At 60.2% G+C, this 12,783-nt stretch overlaps 2 protein-coding genes and 1 long non-coding RNA gene across 6 annotated transcripts in view; 1 reads left to right on the top strand and 2 right to left on the bottom strand.

Moving 5' to 3' along the window:
• DDOST (dolichyl-diphosphooligosaccharide--protein glycosyltransferase non-catalytic subunit) overlaps positions 1–891 on the bottom strand; it is a 4,753-nt gene extending 3,862 nt beyond the window's left edge. Inside the window, exon 1 of the mRNA XM_049618907.1 lies at positions 661–891. Coding sequence (XP_049474864.1) covers positions 661–891 — 231 coding nt within the window. The remainder of the gene's footprint in view (positions 1–660) is intronic.
• Positions 892–3,247: 2,356 nt separating this feature from the next.
• SH2D5 (SH2 domain containing 5) lies at positions 3,248–10,550 on the bottom strand. The gene is made up of 9 exons (XM_049617916.1): positions 10,283–10,550; positions 9,851–9,934; positions 9,289–9,363; positions 8,169–8,315; positions 6,669–6,917; positions 6,327–6,501; positions 5,922–6,030; positions 5,264–5,423; positions 3,248–4,591 (listed from the first exon to the last, which is right to left on the bottom strand). Exons 1-9 carry the CDS (start codon positions 10,367–10,369, stop codon positions 4,388–4,390), a joined length of 1,290 nt encoding a protein of 429 aa, XP_049473873.1. The 5' UTR covers positions 10,370–10,550; the 3' UTR covers positions 3,248–4,387.
• Positions 6,342–12,482, top strand: LOC125913013 (uncharacterized). 4 transcript variants are annotated; one of them, XR_007454900.1, is made up of 5 exons: positions 6,342–6,431; positions 6,506–6,869; positions 7,725–7,796; positions 11,736–11,929; positions 12,315–12,482. It is a non-coding gene; the product is annotated as an uncharacterized LOC125913013 (long non-coding RNA). The 4 variants fall into 4 exon arrangements; XR_007454901.1 differs by lacking the exon at positions 7,725–7,796 and having other exon boundaries at positions 6,695–6,869; XR_007454899.1 differs by lacking the exon at positions 7,725–7,796.
• The last annotated feature ends 301 nt before the right edge of the window (positions 12,483–12,783 follow it).

The following is a 12,783-nucleotide window of genomic DNA, read 5'->3' as shown; positions in this document are numbered from 1 at the left end:
GAGCCTGGGCAAGTTTCCCTCCTCTGGGCCTCAGTCTCCCTATGTCCCAAATGTGCCAGCTACCTGGTGTGAGTGCTCTGGAAAGCAAAAGCCCTATTAAGGGTGACAAACTGTTGCTGGAGAAAATGGTAGGTTAGACCAAAGGTAATGGGGTTCCATTCCTCCAAGACTAAGGCAGGAGGGAAGCGGCGGTCTCCCCCGCAGGCTTGACTCAGGGAGGATGACAGGGGATTCTGAATGCTGAGGGGAGGAAGCAGAGGCCATGGCCTGGGAGCAGGAGGAGGTGGCGGCAGCGGCGGCTGGGGGCAGCGGCTAGAGCATTGAGAGAAGGCCTCAAGTTCTCAGATGACGGTGGAGGGCTGGGGGGTGGAAGGTCTTGGGGACTGGAGCAGTTGTGGGCAGGGGACTGGAAGGGGTGGAGGTGAGGACGTGCTTTGGCGTTGCAGACGGTGGAGACCCGGGCGTGGGGGCTGGAGGTGGGTCCCAGCCGTGTCCTGCCTAGACAAAAGACTTCAGCCCAACCTGCTGGTGCCCACCCACGCTCCTCCGGAAGCTAGTTCCCGCCCAGCTCTGGGTACAGTGCCATCCGCTCAGGACCCCTGGCGTGGCCCCCAGCCCTGCCTGGCCGGTCCTCGGAGGCGGCCTCCCGGGCGCCCTCACCTCCACCAGCGGGTAGGCGATCTCGTTGTAGATCTGCTCGGTGAAGTGGTCCATGTGGTAGGCGCCGTCGAAGGTGAACTGCTTGGGGGGCTCGTCGGCAGCGCCCGGGTTCTGGATGAAGCACTGGCCGCGCGCGGAGTCCACCGTCACCACGGGCTGGCAGTTCAGCTCCCGCTCCCGCTGATTCATGGGGCGGCAGCGCACCACCACCTTCACCGACTCCGAGGCCATGGCCCCGCGGCTGGAGGCCCCCCGGCGCGGCGCGACGTGAGCCGCACGGCTGGGACGCTCGACGGCCCGGGCCGGGGGGCGGGGCCAGCGCCGGTCGCGGGGGGCGGGGCCTCGCGGCAGGGGCGGGGCCGCGGCGGGGGGCCGGGACTCCTCGGGGGGCACCCTGGGAGAAGGAGAGGGGCGGTGCGGGGGTCGCAGGACCGGAGCCGGGCCGCCGCCTCCTCCCGCGCCAGGGTTCGTCCGTCCCTGAGGCCCGGCCCGGGGAGAGGGAAGTGGGGGATCCGCGCTGCAGGCGCCGCCACAGGACCTGAGCCCCGGAACCGCCCCGGCCGCCCGCTGGCACGCGCTCCGCCGCGGCTTTCGCGGTTGCCGGGCAACACCCGTGGCGTCACAGCCGCGGGCTCCCGGGGCGTCCCCGCGTTCGCGGCGCCTCGTTGCAGGAGAATCTCCTAGCTGCAGGCGGGTCCAGGCGGCCCGCTTTGCTGGAGCGTCTGCCCGCTTCTTACCAGGGCTTCAAGTCCGCTCTCTCCTCTGATCCCCACCGCCCAGTTCAGAGAGGTTAAGCAACTTGTCCGAGGTTGCCCAGCTAGGGCAAGGAGGCCAGGCTTGACTCCGCCTCGAGAGAGATACAGGAGGCGGGGCCTTATGCGGGGACTAGAGACCTACCGAGAAAGGGGACAAGGACCTTGCGGTCTTCTATCCACATCCCTCTACTGACTCAGGAGAGGGCCGCCCAAAGCCTGTTACGGCCTCCGACAGAGCAAAGCTTCCTTCTAATGCTGCCCTAGTTTTTTCTAAGACCCAGCTTAAAAACACAAAAAAAGGGGCGCCTGGGTGTCTCAGGCTCTGGTCATGCTCTGGTCATGATCTCAGGGTTGGTGAATTCGAGCCCGGCGTCAGGCTCTGTGCTGACAGCTCAGAGCCTGGAGCCTGCTTCGCATTCTGTGTCTCCCTCTCTCTCTGCCCCTAACCCACTCGCACTCTCTCAAAAATAAGCATAAAAAAATATTTTTAAAAACACACAAAACAAAACCATTTTTGAGAGACAAAATCTTTTGGCTGGAGAGGGTGCCAGGACCATATCCGCTGGCTCTGTGCAAGTCCCTCCAGCCAGAATAACGGGCTGCCATTTTTCTGTGGGATGTACCCACTGAAGGTTTTAACTGGAGACACGATTTGAATAAAGCTACCTACCCTATCCCTTCAGGACACCCTGAGCCCCTCCCCCCGCCCCACCCCCACCCCCGCCGGGGAGGACAAGATCTCCGTCTGGTTCACCATTCAGCACCAGCTGAAGGTATGGTTGGCAAACCAAGACAGGCAAACTGGACAGAGACCTTGCCTTTCAAAGGAAAAGTCTGTACTAGACAATCCGAAGAAATGCATTTTATTTGTTTCAAGTCCACACAGTAAGGAGAGCTGGCTACCCAGGTGGTGCTGGTTGGAACAAAGAGAAAGCTGACTTATGATTTAAGACACTGAAGCGTCTGCGCACATGGGTCAAGAAACTTGCTGTTTATACCACGTGATGAATGCTGTGCAAGGGAATGTTAAAGTGCTTTGAGAACATTCCTGATACCTTGTCCACATGGATGATTTGTGCAACAAAACCCATCTCTTGTAGAGCTAAGCTTGGTCCTAAGCCTGGGCCAGTCACCAGGTCTTCTTAAACATGTGCCTCTGGTGCTGCAACCCTGAACACCCTATCGGCAAACCCCTTTTCTTGCCAGTGAAATGTGAGACCACGCCTCCCACTAGAGACCAGGGGACCGTGGGTTCCGGTGGCAGTCCCTGGTGGAAATGGCTGTATGATGAGCCCCACTCACATTCAGTATAAAATCAGTGCTGTGGTGCCAGTGAAAAGAACCCCCAAAGGACAGCTTCCTCCTATCCCTTTTATCCCTTTTGACAAGACCACTTCCTGGGCAGGAGATTGTAAGCTGGGAACACCAGGCCTGACTTTCCGAGGGTCCTCCCTTTTTTCTCTTCCGTCAGGGCCGCCCTCTCCCTTCCAGGAGTCAGAAATCTGTCATTTTCAAGGCACTGAACAGTCACATCCCACTCCCAGATGGGGGAGGGCAGCCCCCACATTCGTGACTAAGCCTCTGCCTCAGGAATAGAGAAGTTCATACGAAGTAAACTTGCTCCCTAAATAATTTGGTATTCGTGTCTGTCCGTCAAGCTTGCCTCTAAAGGGGGGCGGGGGGGCACCTGGATCTGTCAGTCACTTCAGGGCTATTGCCTTAGAGCAGAATCATTTCTCTGTACTCCCACTCCCTGCTGAGGCCAACGCCCCCCCCCCCCCCCCCCCCCCCCCCAACCCCCCCGGCAGGGTCCACATCAGTTCTACCTTTGGATGGCTGTACTGTGACCCAGCCCCAGGGGGCTGGGGCTGGTGAGGTAGCCCCTGACAACCAGAGCCAGCCAGCGCCACGTTATGGGAAGTGGACCAAAACCAGGTGGCTTCCCAGGCAGCCGCTAGACCCAGAATGGCCTGCAGAATAAGTTGAATAGAGCCCCGGTCACCCCAGTACTCCTGCGGCTCACTGCTGGCCCCTGCCAGTCAAATGGACAAAGGAAACGAGCCAGCGTGTGCGGTGTGTGTGCGGTGTGTGTGTGTGTGCACGCGCGCGTCTTGGTGGTTCTTGGGGTTATTGGGGAGGGGTGAGACGGGGCATCCCTCCACAGAAGGCAGGAATCACAACCCTGTGGTTTTGAGTGGAGACCAACCAGCCTTTCTAAGCAACACAGAGGTTCTTTGCCCTGTCTGCTGGTTCACATGCCTTCTGCACACAGGTGTCCGCCTGGGCTTGGGGGGCAAGGCTCTTTGTCCATTCTGCCATCCTATGCCCCCTTAACCCTCATTTCTCAACACTCAAGGGAGACTGCCTTAATCTTAAATGATGTCAGAAACAGGCATGCTCTCTCTGTCAGCCTGGGTGTAGCTCAGCCCAGACGCCATGCCCACTAGCTCCTCCAAGTCCTGTTTCCCTCATGGACAGAGTGGCTTGCCCCCAGGTCTTTGCCCACAGTGAGGACTCGCTCCTGCCTCCCCAGACACCTCTCCCTTACATGGCTGGCAACCTCAGTCAGGTGCCCTTGGGAGACTCCCAGTCAGGGCCACAAGGCCTGGCCGCCTTAGGAGGCCATGTCCCTGGTGAGCACACCTTCCTGCCCACCTCAGAAGGCTCCCCTCCGAGGAGTAAGGTGAAGCCTAGAGACAAGCATCCAAAGTCACCTAGCAAGTTACCAGAAGCCTGGAGCTCCACCTGCCCCTCCTGCAGTCTCAGCGGTCACGTCCTACGAGAAGCCATGGGCAATCCCCAGTGCCAGGGCTCCCCACCCCCACCACAGGCAGTGAAGTGACGGAAGACTGGTCCAAGGGGCAGAGTGACTGGATGGAACTGGTGACCAGCGGGGTGGCAGAGGGCAGGGCGGCCCGCTGAGGCCCAGGAGCCAGGGTGAGGCAGGGCCAGTGGGCATAGGGCCCAGCCTCCTAGCCCAGGCCCTGCAGCTCTGCCTCGGACTTGGCATGGCCAAGGGGCCGCAGTGTCCGGGGGGGTCTGCCCTCGGACCCCCAGTCCTGCTCCTCATAGCCAGGATTCAGGCGGCCCATGTTGAGAGAGCAGAAGAAGCTTCGCCCCGTCCCAGCATGGTGTTCCACCAGGGCCTCCAGGTTGGCGAACTCGGCAGGCAGGTGCTAAGGAGGAAAAGGCCGAAGCTCCAGCTCCCCGGCTCCCCATGGCTCTGCTCTGGACACCAACCACCCCTTCACAGGGGATCCTGCCCCACTCCAGAAGGGAGGAAATTCAAGCCCAGAGAGGTCACTGTCCCGCTCACGGCAGAGCCAGACACCGTCTCCTCTCTTTCTCTCTTGCCAGCCTGGACAGGACTGAGCCATCCAGCTGGTGATAAGGGCATACACCCAGTCCCTGGAAACCTGTGGTCAGGTCAAGACTCCAGACCTAGAAGCCCAGGGGCTGGGTGAGCTTAGACTAGCCCCTGCCCTCTCTGAATCAGTTTCCAGCTCTGCTAAAAAAAAAAAAAAAAATGGGCTAGGTTGTGTGGGAAAGCCACTTTTAAAAGCCAGCATCCCTATAGGAATGGGAGACATGACCGGGCCCAAGCCTCTACACTGGAGGTCTCTTCCAAAAGGCCACTCCGGAGAGAGGGGCCTGAGGGCGGGGCGGTAGAGAGAGGTGGGGCCAAGCGGGGCCTGAGGGCGGGGCCAGCAGGGCAAGATGGAGAGTTAAATAAGGGGTGTGGCCAGAGAGAGCCAATGGGGCACCGTGATGAGGCGAGGGGGCTTCGCGGCTAGAAAGGGTGGGGCCTGAGGGCCGGGACGGGGCCGAGCAGGCTGCCCCACACTCACCTCCACGCAGTAGCGGCCCAGGTGGTTCCGGAAGACCTGGTGGGGCACCACGCCGCATTGTGTCCGCACTGACAGGCACCACTGGCCACTGGCGCCCGGCTCAGGCCACAGCAGGAAGGCCCCAAGGACGTCTCTCCGCAACAGGGCCAGGGCACTGGGCCTGGGAGGGCAGGAGGGAGAGGCTGAAGACGGGAGCCCCGGCCTCAGGTCGCTCCCCAGGGCAATGGCGTAACTGGAAACCATGCTTGACCCAGAGTAGTGGGCCCTCCACAAAAGGAAGCTTTTAGACTCCCATCCTAAGAGGCTTCTGAGGGGTCCCTAGCTGCTGACTGCTTCAAGGCCCAACCGGGAGAGTTTTGAAGAGCTGATGGTTAGGAAGCCGCTGCCCTGTGACAGGCCAGGTGCTGACAGCTTGACCTGAGTTATCCCATCTGATCCTCTCCACAGACCTGTGATGAAGGTCCTCTTACTATTCCCACTTTACATTTGAGACACTTGAGGCCCAGTAGGGTGAAGTCGTTGGCCTGAGGCCACCAAGGTCAGGATGGCTCTGCCCTTGTACAGAAATGTGCACATGTCAGGGCCCTGAGGGAGCCCACAATCCATTCCTCTGCCCACCCCAGGGGCTGGGCATCCGGCCAGGCCAGGCCCCTCCTACCTGGAGATGCCAGCAAAGGCCCAGATGTTCTCCGTCAGACTGCCCTCACTCTCCACCAGGCACGAGGGACCACCAGGCCCCCGGGGCCACGCTTCCCATGCAGCAGGGACTATGGAGACCAGCCGGGGTCAGAGGAAGAGGCCCAGCCCACAACAGACCCCACACCCCCACGCTCGTCTCCTCACCAAGACTCCCCCAGCAAAGATACATCCGCACAAGGCACACCCCACTCACACCCACTCACCAGCTGAAGCACACCCACAGCTGTACCATCACCTATGCAAGCCCCCCAAGCATGCAGACCGACATGCAAACTCACGTGGACACACACATAACCACACACAGGCCCCGCCTCTCTGATTCACAAGGGTGCACTCAGGCCTGCGCCCCTGCTTTGCAACTCACAGGCCTCCCGAGCTGACAGCTGCAGCTGAGTCTCGTAGGTGCAGCCTCGGTAAGCCCCGGAGCGGATCACCTTGCTGCGAATGGCCTTCTTGCGCACCAGTGTGGGTGAGCAGTAGGGATTCCCCAGGCGGGCATGGCGGGTGCCCCCACGGCCTTCTGACTCTGGAAGCTCCTTCTAGGGCACCAAGAGGGGCCGACAACGGGCAGGCAGACTCAGGCCCAGCCACGTCAGGTCAGGCAAAGCCCCCTCCCACTCAAGTCCAGCACTCCCCTCCTATGACCCCCTAACCCTCGCCCAGGTCCCCTGTCCACTGCCCGCTCCCTGGCTGGGGTGCCGCATACCCCACTGCCCACAGGCCCCTCTGCAGGAAGCCGCCGGAAGGAGACCAATGCATGAACGTTCTGTGAAAGCTGATCGCGGCTGAAGGGTTCCCGTACAAGGCCAGGGGGGCCCCCCGGGCTGGACAGTGGCTTCAGGGGCATGTCTCCTGCAGACGCCAGGCAGGGCTCAGGCTGTGCCCGCTCCTCAGGGTGCTGCAAGAGGTAAGCAAGCTGGAAGGAACGGCAGAGCAGCAGGTGCAGGATCTGGACCTAGGGAGGGGGAAGGGGTTGACTCAGTTGGGGCAGGTTTCCTGAGGAACCCCTTAGGCATCAGTGCAGGTAGCCCCTTGACTCTTCCGCATTCTTCCCCGGGAAAACTCCTACTTATCCCCCAAAACTTCACCATGCAGTCCCCCCTACCACCCTCCTTTATTAACAAATACTGGGCATCTGTTTTGTTCCAGACATCATGCCTGGAGCTGGGAATACACAGGCTAAATGCACTCCTATCCCCTAGGTACACCCTGTGTCAGTACCCTCTTAGAGCAGTGGCTAAGAGCCCAGGCCCTCCAGTCACACAACCTGGGATCCAATCCTGGCTCTGTCATGTAGGGGCTGCTCTGTGACTCTAGGCAGAGCATGGCACTTCCGTGCCTCAGTCTCCTTATCTCCACTTCCCTGTGCTCCTTTAGTGAAATGGAGCACAGAAAGCCCCCAGCATGGGCCCACTGCTCTGGGGCCAGTACATTCTACCCACCACACACATTATCTAGCTCCAACATATTGGAACCGTGAGCTCCGGAAGATCAAGGGCAGTGTCTCAGCCGCCTGTCATTCCAGCAGCCAGCACAGAGCTGGAGACACAGGGGTGATGGCAAATCATTGCTGGATGGAGCCAAGCCAGCCTCCGCTTGCCGAACACTTGGCTGTCAAGGCTCTGTGGTTCACGGCCATCACACTAGCTTTGACTTCCAGGATCTGTCCGCTCACCCTCTAGCTCCGAGGGGCCAAGCACTAGAGCGGTTCATGGCCTGGACCCAGTTTCTGCTCTCACAGAATTCCCTTGTCTGTCATCAGGGACAGACCAATGCTACAGCGCGGCTCATGTCACAAGACCTCAGAAGGGAAGAGTGGTCTAGAGGACTCCAGGTGGGCTTCACAGATACAGGGACTAGCCTTGAAGGGCAAGCTGGAATTTGCCAGAAGGGGAAGGGAATTCCAGGCAGAGAGAACAGCATGAGCAAAGGCCTGGCAGTGTGACCATCCAATTTCTAAGCACATGTCCTGACACCCACTTCCAGGCCCCGGGAATGCTGAGGCCGCTAACTTGCTTTTGTGGCGTCCCCGGTGGGGCAGAGCCACAGAAGGAGCAGGTGTGACAAGGAGTGCCTGCCTGGAGGGGGCTCGGGCCAGCTTGACTAAGCCCTCGGAGGCCTCGGTCCCCTGGAGGCCCTGCTGACGCACAGCACAGCCCCCAACCCCACCCTCAGTGATGGTTCCCCTGCCCCAGGCCCCAGATACCTCTCCAGGCTGGTTGCCTACAAAGAGGTGGCAGAAGAGCTTGCTGGGTGGGCTCTGGGGGTTTCGGGCCATGAAGGCAAACTGGCAGTCAGCTGGGCACCAGGTAGAGTAGAGCACGCGCCTCAGAGCATGAGCCATCAGGAGCACCTGCGAAGGAGGGGGGCGGGACAGCCTCCATCAGTCCCACCACCCGTGGGCCCCACACACCTGCCGGCTGGCCTCCCGGGCCTGCTCTCCAGCTTAGGGTCCACCAGCTCCCGGGGGAGGAGCTCTTCTCTCCTCCCAGGCCTGCCCAAACCCTGCTTCAAAGGGGAACCCTCGTCCTTCACATGGCCACTGGGCTTGGCCCCTTACTCCCCACTGACAACCTGCTGGTTGGGATCGTCACCCCCATGCTGTGGAACTGAGGGCCGAAGTATTCACGGTCTGCAGGGTCACGGAGGAAGGCAGTGGCAGCAGGCCCTGGGGTCGCACCCCTGGTCTCTGGAGTCAGGTGACCAAGGTTTGAATCCTGGCTCTGCCCCACTCTGTGTGCCGTGGGCAGGTAAGCACAGCCCTCTGAGCCCTTGTGACAATTGTTAACGGGAGACAGTACCTCCCTCTGATGGGGTTGTGGGTGAGGGTCAGTGAGACCTCACGCACATGGCACAAGACCTGACCCCAGGGCCCCTGTGATGCACACGTCTGGGACACGATCTGCACCACAGTCTTAGGAGAGTGGCCCGGGGGTTGTGGGCTACACAGTCTGGCACGAGGTGAGCATTCAACACACGCTGGCCTTGCACCGGGAGGAGGGTCAGCGACCAAGCAGGGGCGCCCAACTGGCCTCCAGTCTGAGTCTGGCCACAGCCCACCGGCCAACTCTGCACAGACTTACATAGAGGCCCGGGGACCTGCAAAAAGCTGGGGCTGACTGTCCTGACGCTCAGGCCAGGAGTTAATCCCCGGACATTCTGGAGAGCTTGCCAGAGGGCAGGGCCCTCAGAGACAGAATGTTCAAAGGCCCAGAGCAGGCTGGGGTGGTGGGGAGGCTCCAGGGGTGGCGCAGGGCCAGGCGCATTCTGAGGGAGTAGGACACTTGTCCCGTCCAGTCCTCACCTGCACCCACACGGGCTCCTACCTCACCCTCCCCGCTGTAGATCTTGAGGCCCTGAAGGCTGAATTTCAGGATGACAGCCCGGCGTCTGGGACAATCCTAGGCAGGAGAGAGTTGGATGGGCGCAGGCATTACCTCCCAGGCCCTGCCTTGTCCCGCCCAGCCTCAGCATCAGTCACCACAGGCTGGTCAGCCAACCCCTCCCCAGCTGCCAAGGGACTGAGCGGTGGATGCCTCAAGAGCTGGGGAAGCGTGGATGGCTCCTGGCAGACCACCCCCAGGAGGGCCATAGCTGGCCGTGTTATGACCATCCCCCACACGTCCCATCTATGGCTTCCACCCATGGGACACAGGTCACGACTGCCCAAGGGAAGGGGTCCCCGGGCATAAGGGACACGGCTATAGGAGCCTGGGTATGGCCCTCGCTGGGCCTGCTTCTCAGAATGGCTTTGGTGTCACCCCTCCCAGGGCCTCATTTGCTCCATCTGTGACTGGGGTGTTGGATCAGATGGTCTCGGGGCCATTCCAGCCTGACATTCCAAGGCTGTGATTCCCTGCCCGGGATGTGCCCTCCCCAGCTCCCTACCTTCAGTGCCCACAGCTGTTGTTGAACCAGCCACACGCTCTCCTGGGGGTCCAGGTCGTCCACAGGGAAGGAACCCACATACTGCTTGGGGGTGTGGTGAGGGCGGGAGGGAGGCAAGGCAGTTCCATGGCTCCTGATCCCCTCCTCCAAATCCCTCCCTCCTACCAACACACTCTCTGCTCTGTGGGGGAAGCGGTGGATAGTGACAGAGCACTGTGCTCGGGCCTAGTAGGCTCTCCCGCTTCCCAGCAGGTGGCTTTGCCCGAGCCGCTTTGCCCCTCTGAGGCCCCGTCTCCTCACCTGTGCACACACACACATTCTGGAGCCCGGGACAGGGAGGGAAGACACAGAAATGGCTCCTCCCCGCTCCCCATGACCCACCACTCAGTCACCACGCACCAGAGCGCACCCCGTGGGGGCGGCCCCACCCACCTGGGCGAACTTGGTGATGCACCTGGGCCGGTGAGGGGCTGGGCCGCAGTCAGAGGCTCTCCGGCCTCCTGCCCCGGCCTTCTGCATGGCCCCCAGGGTGCCCAGCTTCGAGCTCCACAGGGGAGGAGGCAGCAGAGGGCAGGGGAGAAGGGACGGTTCCCACGTTCCGGAGCCACGCTGCTCCCCTCAGAGGCCAGGGATCTCCTGCACCTCACAAATCCTTCCGGTGCACTTGCCGTGTGCCAGGCAGCATCCAGGGCACTGGGGACACAGGGAACACACAGCCCAGAACAAAATGACTGACTCCCTCCTGCCTCGGGGAGCCCACATTCTCGTGTGAAAGAAAGCGAACTCATCAATCAATAGGAGAAGGAATTTGCTAGGGGTGCCTGGGTGGCTCGGTGGCTCGCCCGTCTGACTCTTGGTTTCGGCCCAGGTCATAATGTCACAGTTTGTGGGTTCAAGCCCCAAGTCGAGCTCCGCACTGACCTCATGGAGCCTGCATGGGATTCTCTCTCTCTGTCCCTCTCTCTCTGCCCCTCACCCACTCATGCATGTGCCCACGCTCTGATAAACTTTAGAAGAGTTAAGAAAAAAAAAGATATGCCATATGCTAGACCATGATAAAGCAGAGAGGAGGCTATGATATGCAAGTTAGGGGTTGGCTGCAGCCAGGAAGGCCTCACTGAGGAGTGAGCTTTGGGAAAAGAGCCAAAGGTAGGGGTGTGGCAGGCCACACCCTGGGTCAAACACAGACATCTCTGTGCTCTGGGCCGGGCCTGCCCTGTCCAGGGTCCTGTAACCAGCCTGTACAAAGTGCCAGGAGCAGGTGGGGCACACTGGGAAGACACCACCTGAGAGGAGGGGTATGACAGCTGCCAGAACAGTCTGCAGAGTCACAGGATGGGCAGACCTTACCAGAAGAGTGGGCCAGAGCCAGGTCGGCATCAGCCTTGAATGTCACACCACAGGAATGTAGGCTGTGCCCCGCGCGCAGTGGGGAGCTATAGCAAGTTGCAAGGCAGGAGCTCTGTGATCTATGGGAGTGACCCATGAGCTGGATGGCCGGAGCTGCAGAGGCAGGGATGTGCTCCACAGGCCCTGGCCCATTCGGCCAGCCAGACTCCAGCCGCTGCCTGAAGCCCCCAGGGGGCCCTGTCCCCCAATCCAGCCCAGGTTTTGGTCTTTCCTGGGGCCCCTCTCCCAGAGCCACCAGTGGAGAGAAGGAAACCTCCCTTACTTAGACTGTCCTCAAGGACCAGGAGAGTGCTCACTCCCCCGAGAGCTCATGACCATTGCTGGTACACGGTGAATGAGGAGTCAAGGCTTCTCGAGAAAGAATGGCTGACTGCCTCTGCATGGGTCCCCAATGACTCTCTCCCTTAGTTTTTGCTGGGGCCAACTCAGACCCTCCCACCTCCCTCCCCCATCCTGCCTGGCTCTGTCTCCCCAGACTACTTCTAATCACTGCACTTAGGATCAGAGAGACCTGTGTCCAGATGCTGTGTGAGTCTGGGCAAGCCGACCCACCTCTCTGAGCCTCCATTTCCTCATCCCCAAACCTGGGATAATGTGAGGAGGCAAGACCTGAATGGAGGAGCAGGCACCCAGCATGATGCCATCTGGGCGGGGAGCGACACTGAACAGGTACAGAGAGGATGGGGGACCCCAAAGTCTGCTGTTCGGGAGGGAGCTTGGGAGGACAGAGAGGTCTGACCACTTCCAGTGCCCTCCTTACTTACACTGAAGGACTAGAAGACCTCCCAGTCTAGGAGAGCAAGTCAGAAGGAGAGCAAAGATTCCTGAGAAAGCAGGTGGCATCAGGGCCCCGCCCCGGCAGGAAATGGGCGTGTCCCACTTAGGCTCCACCCACCTTCAGACAGGTGCTTAGAAACTGACACTCCCAAGGCCAAGAGCCCAGGAACCGCACCTACCTCTGCCTGCCCAGACCTTCAGCCCCAGGCTCAGCGAGGGTGGGGGCAGCAGCAGCCTTCCAGTACATTCTGCGAGCAACCTACTACTTTACTTTCAGTGAGTCACCAGCACCAGAAGAGCCAGAAATAAAGGCTGCGTGCTCCCCTTGACCTTCCTGGTTCCTCCCTCCTGTACTCTCTCCCCTCCTGCTTTTCTGGTCTCACACCCACTTTGTGATCCTGACCGTTCTTCACATCATGTCCATCACCTATCCTCCATTTGATGTTTAAATACAACAAAATTAGATGTGTAACTGGCACAAAAGCTATGTGGCCGCCATGCCAGGTATAAAGCTGGGGCTTCCAGTGACCTCGCCTTTTGCCCTCATTATCACATCATGGGCTGGGATGCCCTGGACCCGCAGGCAGTGGGAAAGAGAGGAGGCAAAGGCCAAAAACCAAATGGGGCAAAAGGGAGACAAGAGGAGATAAAGGGCAGCCAGTGGAAGTGCGAATGGAGATGAGAGGACAAAATGAGAGACAAAGGAGGGATGGGAGCAGGGAGAGATCAGGAGCACATTTCCCACC

Source organism: Panthera uncia (assembly GCF_023721935.1).
Source record: "Panthera uncia isolate 11264 chromosome C1 unlocalized genomic scaffold, Puncia_PCG_1.0 HiC_scaffold_4, whole genome shotgun sequence".
Lineage (NCBI taxonomy): Eukaryota > Metazoa > Chordata > Mammalia > Carnivora > Felidae > Panthera > Panthera uncia.
The sequence above is the reverse complement of the archived record's forward strand: the minus strand, read 5'-3'. Positions and strand labels throughout refer to the sequence as shown.

Bases quoted from the DNA above. Each gene is read 5' to 3' on its own strand.
- SH2D5 (XM_049617916.1), bottom strand. From the start codon at position 10,369: ATGCAGAAGGCCGGGGCAGGAGGCCGGAGAGCCTCTGACTGCGGCCCA. The intron at 6,502-6,668 runs GTATGCGGCACC...TTGGTGCCCTAG, and splicing joins AGGGGCCTGTGGGCAGTGGG to AAGGAGCTTCCAGAGTCAGA. The intron at 5,424-5,921 runs GTAGGAGGGGCC...CTGCCCTCCCAG, and splicing joins GCCTTTGCTGGCATCTCCAG to GCCCAGTGCCCTGGCCCTGT.